Source organism: Salvelinus fontinalis, chromosome 9, assembly GCF_029448725.1.
Source record: "Salvelinus fontinalis isolate EN_2023a chromosome 9, ASM2944872v1, whole genome shotgun sequence".
NCBI classification, from domain to species: domain Eukaryota; kingdom Metazoa; phylum Chordata; class Actinopteri; order Salmoniformes; family Salmonidae; genus Salvelinus; species Salvelinus fontinalis.
In genome coordinates, this window is record NC_074673.1 from 45,505,803 (window position 1) to 45,529,310 (window position 23,508).

At 43.3% G+C, this 23,508-nt stretch overlaps 2 protein-coding genes and 1 long non-coding RNA gene across 4 annotated transcripts in view; 2 read left to right on the forward strand and 1 right to left on the reverse strand.

Moving 5' to 3' along the window:
- Positions 1-823: 823 nt before the first annotated feature.
- LOC129862693 (uncharacterized) lies at positions 824-3,620 on the reverse strand. The gene is made up of 2 exons (XR_008760805.1): positions 1,905-3,620; positions 824-1,655 (listed from the first exon to the last, which is right to left on the reverse strand). It is a non-coding gene; the product is annotated as an uncharacterized LOC129862693 (long non-coding RNA).
- Positions 3,621-3,653: 33 nt separating this feature from the next.
- LOC129862691 (E3 ubiquitin-protein ligase RFWD3-like) lies at positions 3,654-21,550 on the forward strand. Its single transcript, XM_055934584.1, is given in 13 exon segments — positions 3,654-3,732; positions 5,099-5,373; positions 5,421-5,727; positions 5,816-5,874; positions 7,085-7,294; positions 7,690-7,781; positions 7,913-8,027; positions 8,266-8,491; positions 8,669-8,819; positions 9,045-9,221; positions 9,549-9,763; positions 17,269-17,486; positions 20,815-21,550. Coding segments are annotated over 13 exon segments (2,253 nt in total). The 5' UTR covers positions 3,654-3,668; the 3' UTR covers positions 20,959-21,550.
- A 453-nt stretch (positions 21,551-22,003) lies between these two features.
- Positions 22,004-23,508, forward strand: part of LOC129862687 (Golgi apparatus protein 1-like) — a 51,132-nt gene continuing 49,627 nt past the window's right edge. The window contains exon 1 of one of the 2 annotated variants that reach the window (XM_055934578.1): positions 22,004-22,420. In XM_055934578.1, coding sequence (XP_055790553.1) covers positions 22,097-22,420 — 324 coding nt within the window. In that variant the 5' untranslated portion in view covers positions 22,004-22,096. The remainder of the gene's footprint in view (positions 22,421-23,508) is intronic. The other variant, XM_055934579.1, reaches the window with a different exon arrangement.

Below are 23,508 nucleotides of genomic sequence, written 5' to 3' on the forward strand. Positions count from 1 at the left end.
TGTAGCTCAGGTGTCCATGAAGATTTGACACAATGAACGAAAATTTCAAAAAGTTATAATAAAAGTCAAATAAACTGGTCAAATTCAGTTGAGAATCCATTTTTAGGATGTTTTTCTCATATATATCCAATAACGTCCCAGACGGAGCATTTCTTCGTGTCTACCTAACGCATTGCAGACAAAGATATGACATACCCAAGTGCGTAGCAAAATACTGCCAATATGGCTGACCTGTCACTCCAAAGATTCTAATCCGGTCCCACATAAGGCTAGACACTTCATTCCACGTTCTACTGCCTGTTGACATCTAGTGGAAGGCGTATGAAGTGCATACAGATCCATAAATACAAGGCAATTGAATAGGCGATGCCTTTCCCAGAGACCCATTTCAGAATTTTCACTTCCTGTTTGGAAGTTTGCCTGCCAAATTAGTTCTGTTTTACTCACAGATATAATTCAAACAATTTTAGAAACTTCAGAGTGTTTTCTATCCAATAGTAATATAATATGTATATCATATGATCTAGGACAGAGTACGAGGCCGTTTAAATTGGGCACAATTTTATCCAAAAGTGAAAAGGGCGCCCCCTATTTCCAAGAGGTTTTAATAACCTTTTACTGCAGTGGGCTAAATCAGGGGCACACAGAATGTTTCTTGGTAGTCTTAAACTAATTTACTGTGAAACAAAAGGACACACCTCACACACAGGGTTATGGACTTAAAAAAGAAGACATCAGTAACATCTCAGATATAGTTTAAATGTATTCATTTTTGAGTGTGTATCCCAATATGACACCTTAAATACATCACAGAAGACTGAAATGTAGAAAAATGCATATTGTGTTTATTGAGCTGTACACTGATGCTCAGTTGGTCAATATTCCCCTCCAGTGATTCCCCAACAACTTGTCAACATGGGCCCCTACATGAGCAGATATCTTACACCAATCTATCTTTATAGACATTTATCCATAACAAGGCCTAAGCGGCCCCTATATTGTCCAAAAATCTCTCCAAAATGTCATGTTTTTCCCCACCCCTTTTTTTCTCCCCAATTTCATGGTATCCAATTGGTAGTAGTTACAGTCTCGTCTCATCGCTGCAACTCCCGTACGGACTCGGGAGAGGTGAAGGTCGAGAGCCATGCGTCCTCCGAAACACAACCCAACCAAGCCGCACTGCTTCTTGACACAATGCCCATCCAAACCGGAAGCCAGCCGCACCAATGTATCGAAGGAAACACGTACACCTGGCTACCGTGTCAGCGTGCACTGCGCCTGGCCCGCAACAGTAGTCGCTAGTGCGCGATGAGACAAGGATATCCCTGCCGGCCAAACCCTCCCTAACCCGGGCGATGCTGGGCCAATTTTGCGCCGCCCCATGGCCTCCCGGTCACGGTCGGCTGCGACAGAGCCTGGACTCGAACCCAGAATCTCAAGTGGCAGCCCGGTTCAGACATTGTCTCTTCCCTGCATGATATCCCGCTCCATCCAGATTTCGTATGTTTTCTTTTCCAGGTTAGATCAACCTTCTTGCCTTTAGGCCCAGGTTCTGTCTTAAGGTTAGAATGGCCCATCGACGTAAATGTTCACGATGTTGGAAAATATTTTCCACTTGTTTCATCATGTCAAGGACTTCATGATAATCTCCCCACCTGAAGGTAAAGACAGACACAAAATAGTTGACCCCTGTGCAGGTTTTTGAAAATACATACAAACTAACTGATTTGGTTGCATTTGAACTACTGAATTCGGCACAACCTAAAATTGTCACTTTGGAATCTGGACTATATGCCACTGACGAGATTCTTATGGCTTTCAAATCAAATCACCTCTTCCAATGCGTACCCCAGCAGGGTTGTTCCACTCAGGGCCTGTTTGATCTGACATAGAGCAAGTCTTACCTTAAGACATTCTTTCATCTGCAACGCAAGAGAAAAACTCCCCTGTTTTTGGTTGAAAAAGGGTGATGAGGCAGCTGTTTGAAAATCTTCACCGTTGAATCCAGCACACCATTAAAACAATCAGGGGCATCATAAAGAATGGCTTCGATGGTTTTGTCATTGTGTTCATGACACGAAGTACACAATACACCGACAATTGGTCAAGGAGCCATGTTTTATTTATTTATTTTTTAGAGTCTTCTGTGGTTTAGTTCTCTTGAGGTTTCTTGTCGCTTGTAGTGTTCACAGATCTTACTTATACTCCGGCTGACCTACCCCGGAAATTACTGTTTCATATACAATTTCCCTAAAAAGCAGAGCCATAAGTTCACTACAACATTTCCCTACTCTTTCAAATGTTCAAACACATTCCACAGGTCAACAAGGTCACTACACATCAATCACCACTACAGCTTTAGTGCAAACACATGCTTTACTTCAAAGGAACAGCTGCACTGTCAGATTACAGAAACACTCACTCATAGCGTGAGAACATCCGGACAGGATGTACATATATGGGCATAACCACGTGACACATAAAAGAGCTCATCAATCACTTTCGGACACAAGCCGAATACTGTCCGAATAAAGTAAGGAAAGTGATGTTAGGATATAATAAAGTTAACCTGTATGAGCTTTTGTGCTGAATACATTATGTTGTTACAGATGTCAAGCTTATGGGCATGTGGCAGCAGTGTATATGAGGGAGGTTCCTAGGTGTGAGAAGTGTGCAGAAGGGCATGAGACAAGGGAATGTGTAGTATTGGGGAAAGTAGTGGTATGTGGTAATTGTAAGGGTGCCCATGGGGCTGGGGATCAGAAATGTCCTGTGCGAGAGAGGCAGGTTGAGGTTTCCAGGGTTAGAGTAGTGAAGAAAGTAGAGGAAGATGGGTCAAGGGTGAGTAGTAGATCTTTAACAGTACAAAAAAAAGTGTGATTCACATCAATGCGCTGTGTAGATATCAATAATAAATGATATCCGTATCGCCGCAAGACTACACCACAGCTGGATAATCTTTGGATGCCTACAGCAGTCGCACAATTGGAAGACATAGTTTAGACTGAAAGCCTATTCCTGCTCTTTTTCTGCAATCCATCGAACACATTTGGTGTGTCATCATAGTGGTCTCTGACTTGTGGTCAGACTCGCTCAAGTGGAACAAACTTAAACTTGTGCCTTTTTTCAATGTTGATTTGAATGTCATTGAGAAAACCGAGAAGTATCAAATATTTTTTCCCCACAAACATCCTTTCTGAATTTAAAAGTAATCCTCAAAGTAATCATCTAGTTTTTAAAAAGTATCTGTAATCTGATTACAATCATTTGGGTCGATTAAATTTGTTTCCCTATCACATATGGACTTTCTTTTTACCTTGTTTTGGTTTTTCAACCCGTCCAGTTGGTGGCGGCAAAACCATTTTTGGGGTTGTAGTCCGCCATATAACCCACAGAAGAAAAAAAAGACAATGGGGATAGCAAAGAAACTATGACTGCGATCAGATTATTACACCAAATGTTTTACTGTTCAAGTTAAAAGCAATGTAGTTGAACTATTTTCATGGTAACCCACGAAGTGTTACACTGGCAAGGATAGTTTTGGTCACTCGCAATATTTCAAGGTAAGAAGTAGATGTGAGATGCTACACTGCCCATGCAACTAATTTAAACAGGGATATTGATGTTGTAGTTTCAATGAGCAAGGCAAAAACCTGGTATGGACAGTGATGGTGCAGAGATGGCAGGAGCACTGGAATAGAGATACTAAGGGCAGACATGTATTTATTTTAGGTACAGAGAAGTCGGGGAGGACGAGAGGATGTGACAGAAGAGGCTATTTTTTTTACAAGATTACGGGTGGGACACAGTCGGTTGATTAAGACTTTACATGTGATAGGAAAGTGTGATTATTGGCAGAAAGCAGAGACCGTGGCGCATATATAGCTACAGTGTGGGCAGTATCAGAGGGAAAGAGATGATGAGGTATAATAAGAGATCAGGGGACACAGCAAATTAAATAGTATATTGTAGAACGTAATTAGATATAGTCTCATATGTTCTATTTTTTAAGAGCAACTAGGCTGGCAGGATTTAGTTTCTCCCTGTCTCTGGCCCACACTCCAGTACAGTATGTGTTGGTAATGTAATGCACTATGGATTCCAACCGCCGATAAACCCTAACGTTACATAAGAAAAAGCAATGGATGGTTTAGTTATACAAATATTTGTCAACACTGCCAGCAGCAGAGACTGATCTGCGGTGAGCTAGCTAACGTTATCATTCTAGCTAATTTAGGCTATTTCCAAAAAAGTATATAGTTATGAAAACCATGTGGTAACGTTACTTCATTGATCACGTTCGAGACTCACCAAATAATCAAGTTGTTAATGTACTTTAGCTAGCTGCTTCAAGTAGCTAACGTTACTGTAGCTAGCTAGCAGAGCGGCCTTTGCTTTGGCTTCTGCCAATGTAAACTTCGTTCACCATGGAGTTAACTTCAGCTAGTCTCTCAATGTAACGTTGGCTACTTGCCAGTTCCAAAACCTGCATCCGTAATCCTGTTCCGAGTCTTGTTTCGCACAGCTTGTGTAGCTAGCAGCCGGCTATGGCACGGTAACTAGCTATATAGTTCGCTACGTAGTTAGCAATGGCACGTGGCTAGCTAACTAACGTTATAATTGTTAGCTAATTAGCTATGTCTATTGTCACCTAACTTTTCCCTTAAAACGGCCAATCTGCAGTTTAACAATAACAAAGCGAATTCCCGCCAGTGTTTTGGTAAAAAGTAATCACGCTCAAATTCATAGACCGAGTTATGGATGTTTTAATCTTGTTATGAGGCTATGACGTTTGTTTACAAACATTGGAGTAAAACATCCGTATATTTTGGGTTCTGATGGGGTACGACAGTTAAACTAAGCCATGAGGCATTTATAGGAAAAGTTAGCATTGCATGCAAGTTACATAACCTGATTTTTGTTGTCACCCTTTGTGGCTTCAGTCAGAATTGGTTCACTGTACTCACGTTTGCTTGCAATTAAAACCTTTGGCTACGCTAGTGTCTGAGAACACTGAAGTCAAGAGGGAAATCATTTGTAAACATCTCAGGTTATCCTGCCTATTGAAGGCAATTAATTTTTAGCCCCCCACCCATAGGTTGTGAGATGGAGGTGATGGAGGCGATGGAGGTGGACTTGCAGCTGGGGGGCCCTAGTAGGGAACCAGAGCCAGATGTTGTGGCAGACCAGGTAGATCTCCCTATTGTCATCCCTGACTCTGGCAGTGAAACAGAGGACGAGGCAGACGCAGCTCCCTGTGACCCACCACGGCTCCCGAACACCTGGGCGTTCAGTCAGAACAGAGCCAGAGTGGAGGGTCAAGTTGGATCCAGGATCAGAAGGGAGGGTCATATTGAGCCGACTGGATTCCCTGTAAACTGTGTATCCATACTGGAGACATAATTGTATGCTTCATTGAGAACCTATTTCACCCCATGTTATACCCATTGATTGTACCTGTATTGTTTCTGTGTGGTTAAAGGCCAGGCCTCAGGGAGCACTACTCCACCCAGACCGCTGCGCTTGCTAGCAGCTTCCTGGATTTCCTGCTGCGAGTCCCTGCAGCCAACCAGGCCGAGGGCGACTCTGGGAGTACGACAGAGCTGAGCGAGTCGGAGGATGAGGCAGATCCCCTGGGGCCAGCAGCAGACCCTCCCAATTCGGCCGTTCCCTCCAGCCCTCGTCCAAACCCTCCAGTTACGCCACCCGAAGGCCTTTATTCTTCAGGTAGACCAAGCTCAAGACTGATCAATACATAGCCATTTTCCACTGTAACCAATAAAGAGTTAATCTCACCATGCCATCCTGTGTATAGATTCTAATGCAACCACAGAGGCTGCGAGGACTGTGACTGGAAATCAAGTGAATCCTGAGGTAAGACCACATTCATTGCCAGTGATAGGCCTACACTTTTTCAGGACCCTGTCTTTGAAAGATAATTTGTAAAAATCCAAATAACTTCACAGATCTTCATTGTAAAGGGTTTAAACACTGTTTCCATGCTTGTTCAATGAACCATAAACAATTAATGACCATGCATCTGTGGAACGGTCGTTAGACACTAACAGCTTACAGACGGTAGGCAATTAAGGTCACAGTTATGAAAACTAAGGACACTAAAGAGGCCTTTCTACACCAAAAGAAAGATGCCCAGGGTCCCTGCTCATCTGTGTGAACGTGCCTTAGGCATGCTGCAAGGAGGCGTGAGGACTGCAGATGTGGCCAGGGCAATAAATTGCAATGTCTGTACTGTGAGACGCCTAAGACAGTGCAACAGGGAGACAGGATGGACAGCTGATCGTCCTCGCAGTGGCAGACCACGTGTAACAACACCTGCACAGGATCAGTACATCCGAACATCACACCTGCGGGACAGGTACAGGATGGCAACAACAACTGCCCGAGTTACACCAGGAATGCACAATACCTCCATCAGTGCTCAGACTGTCTGCAATAGGCAGAGAGAGGCTGGGCTGAGGGCTTGTAGGCCTGTAGTAAGGCAGGTCCTCACCAGACATCGACGGCAACAACGTCGCCTATGGGCACAAACCCACCGTCGCTGGACCACTGCTCTTCACTGACGAGTCGCGGTTTTGTCTCACCAGGGGTGATGGTCGGATTTGCGTTTATCGTCGAAGGAATGAGCATTAAACCGAGGCCTGTACTCTGGAGCCGGAGTACATGATCCTCCAGCATGACAATGCCACCAGCCATACTGCTCGTTCTGTGTGTGATTTCCTGCAAGACTGGAATGTCCGTGTTCTGCCATGACCAGCGAAGAGCCCGAATCTCAATCCTATTGAGCACGTCTGGGACCTGTTGGATCGGAGGTTGAGGGCTAGGGCCATTCCCCCCAGAAATGTCCGGGAACTTGCAGGTGCCTTGGTGGAAGAATGGGGTAACATCTCACCGCAAGAACTGGCTAATCTGGTACAGTCCTTGGGGAGGAGATGCACTGCAGTACTAATGCAGCTGGTGATGATTAGCTCGTTAGTGCAGTTTTTTCTAGTAGCATTGTGTCCCATTTTAATGTATTCCCATGCACTGTCAGAAATGTCATGCATCATCTCTCTGTCCCCTCTAGGTTGTATCAGACCCACTAGCCTCCAGTGAACCGGCCCTTCGATTGTCCCAGGGGGATGAGGGGGAAGGGGAGACCTGCTCCATCTGCTTTGAGCCCTGGACCACGTCAGGGGAGCATCAGCTGGCCACCCTGCGCTGCGGACATCTCTTTGGCTACACCTGCATCGACCGCTGGGTGAAGGGCCAGGGCCAGGGAGCCAAGTGTCCCCAGGTCAGTGTCTTCATGTCTGTCTGTCAGCCTTGGTATGTCTGGGGGGAGAGGACTGGAATTGCTCCTGGTTCCACTATGATCAGGAAAATTAAAAAGGTCTGCACTCGAAAGAAAGGAAAATCTATTCCATCCTAAGGGGGAAAAAACGAGCTCCTACTTCCACTGTAGTGACTGGCACCAGATGGAATCTGTGCTGGAGGCGCAGCTTCCTCAAGCATTCAAAAATGAGTCAAAACTTAAGAAATCCCCTCTGAATTACTTAAATCAGAGGAAATACCGCCATAAAATATTACCCTCCAAAAACAATTGAGGGGACAATACGCAGACAGTGACGTGAAGGCGTCACATCAGACTCCGCCTGGCTCTTGTAATGATCTTCTGCTGTATGTCTGCAGTGCAACAAGAAGGCCAAGCGCACCGATATCGTCCTCCTGTACGCGTGCAAGCTGAGGGCTCTGGACAACACCGAGCAGGAGAGTATGAAGAGGTGAAGTAGCTGCTCACGTCTTTAGTTTTTTTTTCCTGAACTGCTGATATTGACATGAATCTGACCTGATTCACTACTGTAGGGAGGGAGCTGTTGAGAGTGAGTGTGTCTGCATGTGTTGTTGTGTGCAGGTCACTGGAGCAAGAGCATTCACTGCGTAGAAAGGCTGATCTGGAGTCAGCGCAGTGCCGACTACAACTGCAGGTGGTGACAGACGAATGTGGGAAATTGCATAAGCAGCTACAGGTACTTTATTCCCATTGCTTTTACCGGTCATCCCCCAGTCTCCCATCCATTTATCAGGTGGACTAGAATACCGAGCCCTAATCATTGAGATTAATCTACCCCTAAATCCACTATGATTGTATGCTGACTTTCAATGTTTTTCTGATCACATACTGTATCTGCTATTCTTGACTTGACTTCCATTTGTATTGAACAGTGCAGGTGGGTCACTTTTTTTTCTTCCTTCTACATCTGTCAGGAGCTGAAGACGCTGATGGCCCAGCCTGGCTGTGGGCCCTCACAGAGCTCAGGGGCTTATCTCTCTGGGCCCTTTCAGAGACAGGACAGTACCCAGGGGGGCCACTATGTCTTCTCCAAGGCCGTGCTGGTGTCCCAGGTGGGGGGATGCAGGGTGCTGTCCTACTGTGAACCCCTCAGCTGCCTGCTGGCCTCTCAGCCCTCCCCACACACTACCCTGGTGCCCGGTAAGACCTTTGATAAGCTTTGATACGCTTTCAGTACAAAATAGCTGTGAACGTTTGTTTTTTTTGCACAGATTGTATAGATGTGAAAATATCAAAGGGAAGTATTTGCTACCTCTTGTAATAATTTCTCTACCTTTGCTCTCTCTTCCCCCTCCTCCCTCTGTGTCTACCTGCCAGGCTGCGGTGTGAAGAAGGTGAGCACGGTGAATCTGAAGGCCTGCCAGTACATTCCCATCCATGTTAAACAGATCAGAGGCCTAGCCTTCAACAGACAGGCCGACAGTCTCCTGCTCTCCGCTGCCCTGGACAACACCATAAAACTCACCAGGTAACCAGATAGTCTGTGTCCAAGCAGAGAGATTTATCAGGACAGTGTGTTCCAGAATGGAGTTGACTTCATAGCCCCAGGCTCTTATGGAGAAGAGCATTGAACTTTTCTGAGTTGCAAGAACCATTCAGACCTAATATTGATAATTAAACCCTTGATGGTTAATTAGGACAGTATTTTCCCTTCTAAATCTAATATCCTAACTGTATCATTATTCTCCTGCAGTCTAATGACCAACACAGTGGTGCAGACCTACAACACAGGTAAACCAGTGTGGAGCTGCTGCTGGTGCCTGGACAACAACAACTATGTGTACGCTGGTCTCAGTAACGGCTCCGTGCTGGTGTATGACACCAGGGACACCAGCACACATGTCCAGGAGCTACAGCCGCTACGTTCCAGGTCAGTCTGACAGCCAGGCCAGGGGGCAAAGGTTATCTAGTCTGTATGCAACACCACAGTTTGAACTACACCTGTCAATATAACCTAGGTAGGGCCCAGAGTTTTACCTCTTTCACAACAGGATCTGACCAGGTACATTTCTGGGCTTAGATTTTGTATTTTATTTGTTTTGTTATTCATTTTCAAAGATGGTGGAATGAATATTAATTTATATGGTGTGTGTGTGAAATGTAATTCACATAGTGTATTATAATATGTTATACAACTTTAGAATGCAGTGTGATTTTAAAACCACAGGCACCAACCATGACCTCTGGCTTCTCCCAGGTGTCCCGTGGCATCCCTGTCCTATGTGCCTCGCGCCGCCTCCAGCTCGTTCCCATGTGGTGGCCTCATCGCAGGCTCTCTGGATGGGGGCTGCTTCTGGGAGCAAGTAGACGGGACCACCTACAGACCCCACATGTTGCCCCTGGAGACAGGAGGCTGCACAGACATCCAGGTGCAGCCAGAGAGCAGACACTGTTTGGTCACCTACAGACCAGGTGAGACTACCATCCTGGGGAGGACTATGAGGGGCAATGAAGGGCCTAAATAAGTGTGTGTGTCTATACACTACCGTTCAAAAGTTTGGGGTCACTTAGAAATTTCCTTGTTTTTGGAAGAAAAGCAAATTATACATTTTTTTGTCCATTTTAAAATAACATCAAATTGATCAGAAATACTGTGTAGACATTAATGTTGTAAATGACTATTGCAGCTGATTTTCTATGGAATATCTACATAGGAGTACAGAGGCGCATTATCAGCAACCATCACTCCTGTGTTCCAATGGCACGTTGTGTTAGCTAATCCAAGTTTATCATTTTAAAAGGCTAATTGATCATTAGAAAACCCTTTGGCAATTATGTTAGCACAGCTGAAAACTGTTGTCCTGATAAAAGAAGCAAAAGAACTGCCCTTCTTTAGACTAGTTGAGTATCTGGATCATCAGAATTTGTGAGTTCGATTACAGGCTCAAAATGGCCAGAAACAAAGATCTTTCTTCTGAAACTCGTCAGTCTATTCTTGTTCTGAGAAATTAAGGCTATTCCATGCGAGAAATTGCCAAGAAACTGAAGATCTCGTACAACGCTGTGTACTACTCCCTTCATAGAACAGCGCAAACTTGCTCTAACCAGAATAGAAAGAGGAGTGGGAGGCCCTGGTGCACAACTGAGCAAGAGGACAAGTACATTGTTTCTCAAACTAGACACTAGACTCCTCACAAGTCCTCAACTGGCAGCTTCATTAAACATCAGTCTCAACGTCAACAGTGAAGAGGTGACTCTGGGATACTGGCCATCTAGGCAGAGTGCGAAGAAAAAGCCATATCTCAGACTGGCCTATAAAAATAAAAGATTAAGATGGGCAAAAACACACACTAGACAGAGGAACTCTGCCTAGAAGGCCAGCATCCTGGAGTCGCCTCTTCACTGTTGATGTTGAAGCTGGTGTTTTGCAGGTACTATTTAATGAAGCTGTCGGTTGAGGACTTGTGAGGCATCTGTTTCTCAAACTAAACACTAATGTGCTTGTCATCTTGCTCAGTTGTGCACCGGGGCCCCCCACTCTTTTTATTCTGGTTTGCGCAGTTCTGTGAAGGGAGTAGTACACAGCGTTGTATGAGATCTTCAGTTTCTTGGCAATTTCTCGCATGTAATAGCCTTCATTTCTCAGAACAAGAATAGACTGATGAGTTTCAGAAGAAAAATCTTTGTTTCTGGCCATTTTTAGCCTGTAATCAAAGCCACAAATGCTGATGCTCCAGATACTCAAGTAGTCTGTCCAGTTTATTGCTTCTTTTATCAGAACAACAGTTTTTTTTAGCTGTGCCAAAAAAATTGCTGAAGGGTTTTCTAATGATCAATTAGCCTTTTAAAATGATGAACTTGGATTAGCTAACACAACGTGCCATTGGAAAACAGGAGTAATGATTGCTGATAATGGGCCTCTGTACACTTATGTAGATATTCCAAAAAAATACATCTGCCTTTTCCAGCTATAATAGTCATTTTCAACATTAACAATGTCCACATTGTATTTCTGATCAATTTTATATTATTTTAATGGACAAAACATTTGCTTTTTTTTCTCCAAAAACCAGGAAATTTCTAAGTGACCCCAAAATTTGAAAAGCCCATTGAGACCCAGAGTCTTTTTCTTTCAAGGGATACCTGGCCAAGAAGGCAGCAACAATTAATACATTACATAATTAAAACATACAACATGATCCAGCCTAAAAAAAGCATTTACACTCCTCCGTAACAGTCTCCCATCAATATTTTAAATTCATTCAGTGGCACTAACATATCTAGATGAAGCATGGATTGTAGACTATTCCATGCCTCTGGTGCGCAAGAAGAGAAGGCAGTCTTGCCAAATACTGTGAATGTCCTGGGGATTTAAGTAGCAACCACCTAGCAGACCGGGTATTGTAACTGCTGGTGGTGTAGGAGACCAGACTACAGAGGTAAAGAGGGAGTTTAACCAAACGGGCTTTGTAGATGAACACATACAAATGTGTCTTTCTGTGCGTATAAATTGATGTCCGACCTACCATTTGGTGAAAGGTGCAATGGTGGGTGAGTGACTTGGCATTTGTAATAAAGTGCAAAGATGCATGATAAAAAGTGTCCAGTCTCTGTAAGACAGTGGAGGCTGCATGCATATACAACAAGTCACCATAATCAATTACAGAGAGAAAAGTGTCCCAATCAAGAATATTTCTATCCATAAGCGGGAAGCAAACCTTATTACAAAAATAAAAACTCAATTTAAGCTTTGTCATGAGATTATCCACATGAACTTTAAAGGACAACTTGTCATCAACCAAATACCTAAGTATTTGTGGATGACACTTTTCCAGTGGTTAAGGCACCAGATGTGACAATGCTAACCTTCTCTGGCAGAGTTCTAGCTCTGGTAAAGGTCATGATTTTAGTTTTTTGTACATTCAAGATCAGTTTGAGAACATTAAGAGAGGCCTGCAGTGACTAAAAAGCAGTCTGGAGTTCTTCAACAGCCTGAACCAGAGAAGGAGCACATTAATATATGACTGTATCATCTGCATATTTGCTGCCCCTTCACTGAGACCAATGTTTCTGAGTCTAGCTAGCAACAATTCATGGTCAACTGAATCAAAGGCCTTTGATAAATCCACAAAGAGTTATAGAAAGATTATTTCACTTATAATTCACTATCACAATTCCAGTGGATCAGAAGTTTACATGCACTAAGTTGACTGTGCCTTTTTAAACAGCTTGGAAAATTCCAGAAAATTATGTCATGGCTTTAGAAGCTTCTGATAGGCTAATTGACATATATATTTTTTTTACCCCCTTTTCTCCCCAATTTTCGTGGTATCCAATCGCTAGTAATTACTATCTTGTCTCATCGCTACAACTCCCGTACGGGCTCAGGAGAGACGAAGGTCGAAAGCCATGCGTCCTCCGAAGCACAACCCAACCAAGCCGCACTGCTTCTTAACACAGCGCGCCTCCAACCCGGAAGCCAGCGCGATGAGACAAGGATATCCCTACCAGCCAAACCCTCCCTAACCCGGACGACGCTAAGCCAATTGTGCGTCGCCCCACGGACCTCCCGGTCGCGGCCGGCTGCGACAGCCTGGGTGCGAACCCAGAGACTCTGGTGGCACAGCTAGCGCTGCGATGCAGTGCCCTAGACCACTGCCCCACCCGGGAGGCCCTAATTGACATAATTTGAGTCAATTGGTGGTGTACCTGTGGATGTATTTCAAGGCCTACCTTCAAACTCAGTGCCTCTTTGCTTGACAGCCAAGACCTCAGAAAACAAATTGTAGACCTCCACAAGTCTGGTTGACCCTTGGGAGCAATGTCCAAACGCCTGAAGGTACCACGTTCATCTGTACAAACAGTAGTACGCAAGTGGGACCACACAGCCATCATACTGCTCAGGAAGGAGATGCGTTCTGTCTCCTAGAGATGAACGTACTTTGGTGTGAAAAGTGCAAATCAATCCCAGAACAACAGCAAAGGACCATGTGAAGATGCTGGAGGAAACGTGTACAAAAGTATCTATATTCACAGTAAAACGAGTCCAATATCGACATAACCTGAAAGGCCGCTCATTAAGGAAGAAGCCACTGCTCCAATCACGCCATAAAAAAGCCAGACTAAGGTTTTCAACTGCACATGGGGACAAAGATTGTACTTTTTGGAGAAATGTCCTCAGGTCTGATGAAAGAAAAATAGAACTGTTTGGCCATAATGACCATTATGTTTGGAGGAAAAAGGGGAAAGCTTGCAAGCTGAAGAACACCATCCCAACCGTGAAGCACGGGAGTGGCAGCATCATGTTGTGGGGGTGCTTTTCTGCAGGAGGGACTGGTGAACTTCACAAAATAGATGGCCTCATGAGGAAGGGAATTTATGTGGATATATTGAAGCAACACCTCAAGACACCAGTTAGGAAGTTAAAACTTGGTCGCAAATGGACAATAATCCCCAGCATACTTCCAAAGTTGTGGCAAAATGGCTTAAGGACAATAGTCAAGGTATTGGAGTGGCCATCACAAAGCCCAGACCTCAATCCTATAGAACATTTGTGGCCAGAACTGAAAGTGTGTGCGTGCAAGGTGGCCTACTAACCTGACTCAGTTACACCAGCATTGTCAGGAGGAATGGGCCAAAATTCACTGAACTTATTGTGGGGAGCTTGTGGAAGGCTACCTGAAATGTTTGACCCAAGTTAAGCAATGCTACCAAATACTAATTGAGTGTATGAAAACTTCTAATCCACTGGGAATGTAATGAAAGAAATATAAGCTGAAAAAAGAATTTCTCTTATTCTGACATTTCACATTCTTAAAATAAAGTGGTGATACTAACTGACCTAAGACAGGGCATTTTTGCTTGGATTAAATGTCAGGAATTGTGAAACTGAGTTTAAACGTATTTGGCTAAGGTGTATGTAAACTTCCGACTTCAACTTCAAATATATATTCTCTTTCTAATTAATTCTGCCAAGTTATCTGAAAACCAGGTATTGTACCTTCCACTGATTCTAAATTTCTTTACAGGGGCATGCTTATCACAAATGGACACAAATTTCATATAAAAATAGTCCCAGGCAGTGTCAACATCAGGAATCAGACACACTCTGTCAATATGATGGTACAGATCATGTAAGAATGCTTGCTCATCAAACTGTCTGAAATGTCTTTGAAAAATATAACGGGGTTTGGCTTTGGTAATTTTTTTCAGATTTCTAACACAAGCAATTGCACAGTGATCACTGACATCATTTCAGAATATCCCAGTCGATGTGTATTTGTGAGGGGTATTCGTTAGAATAATGTCCAATGATTTGTTAGGTGCTCTGGGATTTGGTCTTTTTGGCACATTAATTAATTGAGCGAGACTCAGGGAGTCACACAGTTCTTTAAAAGAGTCCAATACATATGTAAGCATGTCCCAGTTCAAATCTCTTAAAATAATAAATTCAGTGTCATTTAGCTAGTGCAGGATACCAGAAAGAGTTAAGCTGCTTCTCCCGAAGCCGAGGGCGGTCTGTAGCAGCCGGCTACAGTGATGTGGGAGTCCTTATATACTTTAACCGCAAGCAATTCAAAAGGTTTGTCTTTGGAAATCGAGAGAATTTCAGAGGTGTTAAACTGAGATTTAACATAAATTGAAACCCCTCTTCTTTTACTCATCCGATCAGCTCTAAAAACTTGTACCCGTCAGTAGAAATCAAGTTATTTTACACAGGGGGGGGGGGGGGGTCAAAATCAAAAGGAACAGTCCTTATCTGGTGTGGCCACCAGCTGCATTAAGTACTGCAGCGTATTTCCTCCTCATGGACTGCACCAGATTTTCCAGTTCTTGTTGTGATGTGTTACCCCACTTTTTCACCAAGGCACCTGTAAGTTCCCGGACATTTCTGGGGGGAATGGCCCTAGCCCTCACCCTCTGATCCAACAGGTCCCAGATGTGCTCAATGGGATTGAGATCCGGGCTCTTCGCTGACCATGGCTGAACACTGACATTCCTGTCTTGCAGGAAATCATGCACAGAACGAGCAGTATGGCTGGTGGCATTGTCATGCTGGAGGTTCATGTCAGGATGAGCCTGCATGAAGGGTACCACATGAGGGAGGAGGATGTCTTCCCTGTAACGCACAGCGTTGATTGCCTGCAATGACATCAAGCTAGGTACTATGATGCTGTGACACACCGCTCCAGACCATGACGAAACCTACACCTCCAAATCGACCCTGCTCCAGAATACAGGCCTCGGTGTAACGCTCAATCCTTCGATGATAAACGCAAATCTGACCATCACCTCTGAGACAAAACCGCTGCCTTACAACAGGCCTACAAGCCCTCAGTCCAGCCTCTCTCAGCCTATTGCACACAGTCTGAGCACTGATGGAGGGATTGTGTGTTCCTTGTGTAACTCGGGCAGTTGTTGTTTCCATCCTGTACCTGTCCCGCAGGTGTGATGTTCGGATGTACCGATCCTGTGCAGGTGTTGTTACACGTGGTCTGCCATTGCAAGGACGATCAGCTGTCCGTCCTGTCTCCCTCTAGTGCTGTCTTAGGCGTCTCACAGTACGGACATTGCAATTTATTGCCCTGGCCACATCTGCAATCGTCATGACTCCTTGCAGCATCCCTAAGGCACGTTCACACAGATGAGCAGGGACCCTGGGCATCTTTCTTTTGGTGTTTTTCAGAGTCAGAAGAAAGTCCTCTTTAGTGTCCTTAGTTTTTATAACTGTGACCTTAATGTAATGACCGTTCCACAGGTGCATGTTCATTAATTGTTTATGGTTCATTGAACAAGCATGGAAAACCGTGTTTAAACCCCTTACAATGAAGATCTGTGAAGTTATATGGATTTGTTTTACTAATTGTCTTTGAAAGACAGGGTCCTGAAAAAGGGACGTTTCTTTTTTTGCTTCGTTTGTCTCACTCACTACCGGTCCAAAGTTTTAGAACACTTACTCATTCAAGGGTTTTTCTTTATTTTTCTACAAAGCATAAAAAAGTAAAAAATATCAAGACTATGAAATAACACATGGAATTATCTGGTAACCAAAAAAGTGTGTGAGATTTTCATATAGCCACCCTTTGCCTTGATGACAGCTTTGCACACCCTTGGCATTCTCTCAATCAGCTTCACCTGGAATGCTTTTCCAACAATCTTGAAGGAAGATGAGTTCATTAGAGTTACAAGCCTCAGAAATTGTAGCCCAAATAAATGCTTCAGAGTTCAGTTAATACACATCTCAACATCAACTGTTCAGTGGAGGCTGTGTGTATCAGTAAGGACACCAATAAGAAGGAGAGACTTGCTTGGGCCAAGAAACACGAGTAATGGACATTAGACCGGTGGAAGTATTTCCTTTTTGATCTGAGTCCAAATTTGAGATTTTGGGTTCCAACCACCGTGTCTTTGAGACGCAGAGTAGCGATCATCGTAGATGATCGCATAGTGAAGGAAAAGCAGCCAACAAGTGCTCAGCATATGTGGGAACTCCTTCAAGACTGTTGGAAAAGCATTCCAGGTGAAGCTGGTTGAGTGAATGCCAAGAGTGTGCAAAGCTGTCATCAAGGGGTGGCTACTTTGAAGAATCTCAAATATAAAATTCCTATATTTTTTTACTACATGATTCCGTATGTTACTTCATAGTTTTAATGTCTTTCACTATTATTCTACAATGAAAAAAATAGTAAAAATAAAAACCCTTGAATGAGTAGGTGTTCAAACTTTAGACTGGTACTGTATATGTAATAAGATGTATAGGCATATTTGTCTGCTTAGTACTTAGTACTGGGTCTTTGTTGTCCTGGCATCTCTCTGTTTGCTGGATTAATTCTAATATCCCAAAGCAGGTGTTTTGTTTTAGCTTGTGCTGGGCTGTAACAAAAGCCTGTACTCCCCATTAGCTCTCCAGGACCAGGGTAGGTGACCACTAGCGCTCGTATTTAGACTGACAGTCTCTGTGTTTTGATCCCGTCCAGGGCGCTCCAAGTCATCGCTGCGCTGTGTTCTGATGGAGCTGAACAGGACTCCCCAGCAGGACGCGGCTCAGGAACCCTCGTGTTCCTGCTACCCAGTCCAGACATTCAGTGCTGGCTCCTCCTGCAAGCTGCTCACCAAGAATGCCGTGTTCAGAAGCCCGGCCGGGGAGGGCTCCACTCTGGTGTGTGCCGGGGACGAGGCCACCAACTCCACCATGGTGAGCCACTGGCATGGTTGCAATTTTGTGTGTGTATTTTTACTTTATTCAGTTAATATGGTTGAGATTCATCATAATCCCAAAAAATGTAAACTTTGACTGCATTTACACATGACCCCTCAGTCCCAATATCTCTGCCCCAGTCAAGATGATGTGCTTATTGTTCAGAAGTGTCTCTCTGAGAAGATTGGGAGTAATTAGTGGGAATCTATACTGTCTGAGAATTATTTTGGTTTGCTAATGCCCAAGTTTGACCAATATGATGGGACATGCTGTATGCTTTATCTGTTTATATGCATGGCTTTGAGGATAATAATTATACCAAAAGCAACTATACATATGTTTATTCCATAGTCTAAGTATGTATTTAAGATTTAAAGTATGATTTTAAGTTTGTATTGACTTGCTCAGTAAATTTGGATAGAATCTGCAACCATCCATCCTTTTTGTCTGCTTGTACTTTTTACCACTTAAAAATGCCATTATAGTTTCAATTTCTCTGGCCCAGAAAGTCTGAATCTTACGAGGTAATATTCTCCTGGGTCAATGGGGTCTCCTGCAGTTTTCTGAGAGGGTCTACATCATCTCTGAGATTGGTCTTAAGTGGCGCTACAGACCACAACTGTAACTGAACACATCTGAATGTTCAATTACAGGAAACTAATATAAATGCAACATGCAACAATTTCTACAATTTTTTATTTTTTAGGTCATTTATTTTTATTTTTAACTCAGTCAATTTAAATAAATGCATTAGGCCTTAATCTATGGATTTCACATGACTGGGAGTACAGATATGCATCTGTTGGTCACATATATAAAAAAAAAAACTAAAGGGTAGGGTCGTGGATCAGAACCAGTTAGTATCTGGTTTGACCACCATTTGCTTCATGCAGTGTGACACATGTCCTTCGCATAGAGTTGATCAGGCTTTTGATTGTGGCCTTTAATGTTGTCCCACTCCTCTTCAATGGCTGTGTGAAGTTGCTGGATTTGGTTTGAACTGGAACACGCTATTGATCCAGAGCATCTCCAAACATGCTCAATGGGTGTCATGTCTGGTGAGTATGCAGGCCATTGAAGAACTGGGACATTTTCAGCTTCCAGGAATTATGTATAGATCCTGGGGCCATGCTGAAACATGAGTTGATGGCTGCGGATGAATAGCACAACAATGGGCCTCAGGATCTCGTCACAGTATCTCTGTCTGTTGTCCGTAGCTTGTGCCTGCCCATACCATAACCCCACCGCCACCATGGTGCACTCTGTTCACAATGTTGACATCAAACTGCTCGCCTGCACGACGCCATACACCTGGTCTGCGGTTGTGAGAAAGGTTGGACGTACTGCCAAATTCTCTAAAACGACGTTGGAAGTGGCTTATGTAGAGAAATTATCTTAAAATTATTTGGCAACAGCTCTGATGGACATTCCTGCAGTCACCATGACAATTGCACTCTACCTCAACTTGAAACATCTGTGGTATTGTTTTAGTTCCAAAACTACATTTTAGTGGCATGTTATTGTCCCCAGTACAAGGTGCGTGCACCTGTGTAATGAACATGCTGTTTAATTAGCTTCCTGATATGCCACACCTGTCAGGTGGATTGATTATCTTGGTAAGGGAGAAATGCTCACTAACAGACGTAAACAAATTGGTGCACAACATTGGAGAGATGTTTGTTGTGTGTTTGTAAAATGTTGGCTATTTGTTATTTCATGGCCAAAAGTATGTGGACGCTTGCTCGCGGAAGATCTCAATCCGAAATCATTGGCATTAATATGGAGTTGGTCCCCCCTTTGCTGCTATAACTGCCTCCACTCTTCTGGGAAGGCTTTCCACTAGATGTTGGAACATTGCTGCAGGACTTAATTCCATTCAGCCATGAGTATTAGTTAGGTCAGGGCAGGCACTGATGTTGGGCGATTAGGCCTGGCTCACAGTTGGCATTCCAATTCATCCCAAAGGTGTTTGATAAGGTTGAGGTCAGACCTCTGCAGGCCAGTCAAGCTCTTCCATGCTGAGCTCGACAAACCCTTTCTGTATGGACCTTGCTTTGTGCACGTGGGCATTATCATGTTGAAACAGGAAAGGGCCTTCCCCAAACTGTTGCCACAAAGTTGGAAGCACAGAATCATCTAGATTGTCATAGTCTTAAACTCTACATCATACAAAGGGGCCTAGCCCGAACCATGAAAATCAGCCCCAGACCATTATTTCTCCACCACCAAACTCCACATGCATTCAAACCCAGATTTGTCCTTTGGACTGCCAGATGGTGAAGTGTGATTCATCACTCCAGAGAATGTGTTTCTACTGCCCCAGATTCCAATGGCGGTGAGCTTTACACCACTCCAGCCGACGCTTGGAATTGCGCATGGGGATATTAGGCTTGAGTGCGGCTGCACGGCCATGGAAACCCATTACAAGAAGTGCCCGACGAACAGTTATTTTGCTGACGTTGCTTCCAGAGGCAGTTTGGAACACAGTAGTGAGTGTTGCATCTCAGGGCAGACTATTTTTACGCTTCAGCACTTGTTGGTCCCATTCTGTGAGCTTGTGTGGCCTACCACTTAGCGTTTGAGCAGTTGTTGCTTCTAGACTCTTCCACTTCACAGTAACAGCACTTATAGTTCACCGGGGCAGCTCTAGCAGGGCAGAAGTTTGATGAACTGAGTTGTTGGAAAGGTGACATCCTATGATGGTATCACGTTGAAAGTCACTGAGCTCATCAGTAAGGCTATTCTACTGCAAATGTTTGTCTATGGAGATTGCATGGCTATGTGCTCTTTTTTATATATATATATACACCTGTCTGTAACGGGTGTGGCTGAAATATCCGAATCCACTAATTTGAAGGCGCCTCCACATGCTTTTGTTTATTAATGCATTGAGTCTGTTTGATCATCTACTCCGTTTTAGTTAATTTCAGGATATTTTCCCTACATCTATTGCCATTTCCATTATGACCATTTTAACCATATTTGACCTTTGACCACTTAAATCAATTTTACGTGATATCTGGCCTTACTTTGTATTACACCATTGTTTGATCTAGGATGGATGACAGCCTGCAACAACAAAAACAAGCACTTTTTCCAGGTTGGCTGGTTTATTATTAGAAGTTAGGCTCAGTTGAACTTTACTCCACTGTTGATAATGATTCTTCCCAAATGGTTCAACTGTTTTGTGGTTGAAAGAAATCCATAATAGTGAGAGGCTTGACTCTCTGGTTTGAGGCATTTGGGGGATAGTTTGAATGAAATAAAACTGTCTCGAGCTTCACATTGAGCCATTGTTTCTAATCATGGTATCTTTTTTCTCCAGGTGTGGGATGCAGGGAGTGGAACCCTGATTCAGAAGTTGTCTGCTGACCTCCCAGTGTTGGACATCTGCCCGTTTGAGGTGAACCAGGGCAGTTACCTGGCCTCTCTCACTGAGAAGATGCTCAAAATTTACAAGTGGGAATGAGGAGGAATTATGGAGGACACCACCAGCATAGAACATGTATGAGTAGCACGGCTGCTGCACTGTATAAATGGAATCCATTTAGTACAGCCTTTTCTTACCCAAAGTCACTACAGATAAACTTTTATTGGATTTGCATTGCAGTAGCGGGACTGGAGAGCCATCACATTGCTGCAGTGTTATGAAGGAACTGATAACTGGAGTGCCTGTACAGATACACTACTGCCCTAAATGTTTACATTAAGAATCACAGAAAAACATCTCAAAATTATTTTGCTTTCTTGTTTTTTGATGCATGTGACGATCAGTTAGTGTTGTCAGTTAACCATGCTGCTGACAAATTTTTCAATGTTGTGTTCCATCTCTGGTTTTAGAGACGGATCCATGAATAAAAATCAGGACATCAATGGGTTGTTACATTTCCTGGATTCTGATTGGCACAACTGATCAGCAAGCTGCATTAAAAATATTATTTAAAAAAATCTTTCTGGATGTTTCATTTTTTATTAACTTATTTTATTTCCAGAGGAAATTGTGTATTTTATATTAAATGTTTTTTTATGATTTGTAATGTAATAAAATATAAATCATTGGCTATTTTTCATCTTGACTTGTGATTGTGAATCTTCAGTTTCAATGTTTAATGTTATTTTCATAAACCATTTTTTTTTTCACTAAATAAGATGTTTTCAACCATGTCTGTATTCTGTATAGAACTATATTTTAGAGGTCAGTAATCAATCAGTTTATATTTTCATAGGTAAAATATCCGTAACAGTACAGGGGTTTGCCAAAAACAAAAGAGCTGACAGGAGTCGGATAATAGAAACAAAAGTACTAGATTATCCCATAGTTGGCTAATGAAAATGTATTAGTGGTTTAGATTCCGAACTATATTCAACTGTGTTTATTCATTGCAAGTAAAATGCTGATTGATGGTGATCCATTGTCTTTGAAGGCATTACAGAGAAACAGTAACGAAGCGGACCGTATCTGTTTCCGCAATTCGAGATTCACTCTAGAAAATGTAGATCTATGACTGAGATTGCCAACAACGCACACGCAGACGTATGCAAGAAAACGTCCCATCACTGTAGTCGTAATTTGCAGCTAGCAATCCTAGCTAGCTAGTTATCCGAAGATGGCGGCTTGTAGACGTGTTCCTTGTCTCCTGCTTTTGATGTCTATCCTTTTGTATGTGCATCCCATTCGAGAGGATAAATATCAGATCAATGGAGTCGCCAAGCCTCCAGTTAGTGTTGTTATCCCGGCTCAAAATCCAGGCGGAGTACCGGCTGCTGTAAACGGAGCTCCAGTACTCGCGGCCCTGCCACTTCGTAGACGCATTAGCGGCTGGAAGCTGGCGGAAGAGGGGGCTTGTCGGGAGGACTTGACAAGGCTTTGTCCGAAACATTCCTGGAACAATAACCTGGCTGTGCTTGAGTGCCTCCAGGATAGGAAAGAGGTATGTTGGATTGTGGGCGATATTGTGGCCCGACCAAAACTTGGGTGTGCCTTGGCTTGGCTTTACTCAAGGTAGCATATAACGTTATCCAGTTAACGTTAGCTAGCTAACTACTAGCTGATGCTAGCTATTAGTTGGCTACTTAGCGAGCATTTACTATCTCGCTGGTAGTGTTGCAAAAAGATGATATAGAAGTGATTGCAATGGATTATTCAATATGCTTTAAGAGCTTCATCATTCGACAAGTATAGCCACTGAAATAGTGCCACTTTTTTTACCAGCCATTTAGGACCGTGGTAACGTTATTAAAGTCATAAGTTTAGCTAACTAGCTAGGCAGCTACTGTAATGTTAATACCTACAGATGTGCCACGCTAACTATGTTGACCTTTGTTAAACTAGCAATGGCTAGCTTGATCTTCTAATGATCTGTTGTGAGTCATGTCCATTCCTTGTCTAACACATTTGTCATCCTATATGTACATTTCGCCAGCAATGTCCTGTTCAGAGTAAGGATAGGAGATTGTTCGATTTTAAGTGTAGATCCAGTGACCTTTTTTAAGCTTCCAGCCAATGGTTATGGTTAGGCTTGGGACAGGGAAAGTCAATCACTACAGTAATATGTGGTGAGGGGCCAGTCTACCCTAATCAGGTGTTTGCAGCCTGAGTCTCAAGGCAATGGTCCTGTTAGTTCAAGGGGCTAGTACCAGCAGTGGTCTGAGAGTAATCAGCTTTTTGGTTTGTTTTCCTTGATTGTTAGACTAGACTAGAGTATATCTACAGAATTAGTATCTATTGTTTACTTGGTCAATTCACAGAGTAGGGAGGAGGCCATGACAGTGTGACTTTACTTTCAGGACTCATGGCTTGGTTCGTTTAGTTCTGAGTTTTGAAGGTCCTCTTGAGTTCTGTGTTGTTGAAAAAGCTTTTCTGGTGGAATTTGAAGCATTTTGGCAATGTTTCTCAGGTTGAAGAGTTTCATGGCTATTTATAGTCTCAATATAGCTAAACATGCATTGTAAGCTTATAGTTTTGTTTTAAAGAAAAATCCCAAAATGATATTGTTGGTCCTTTAATGAAATAGCTTTT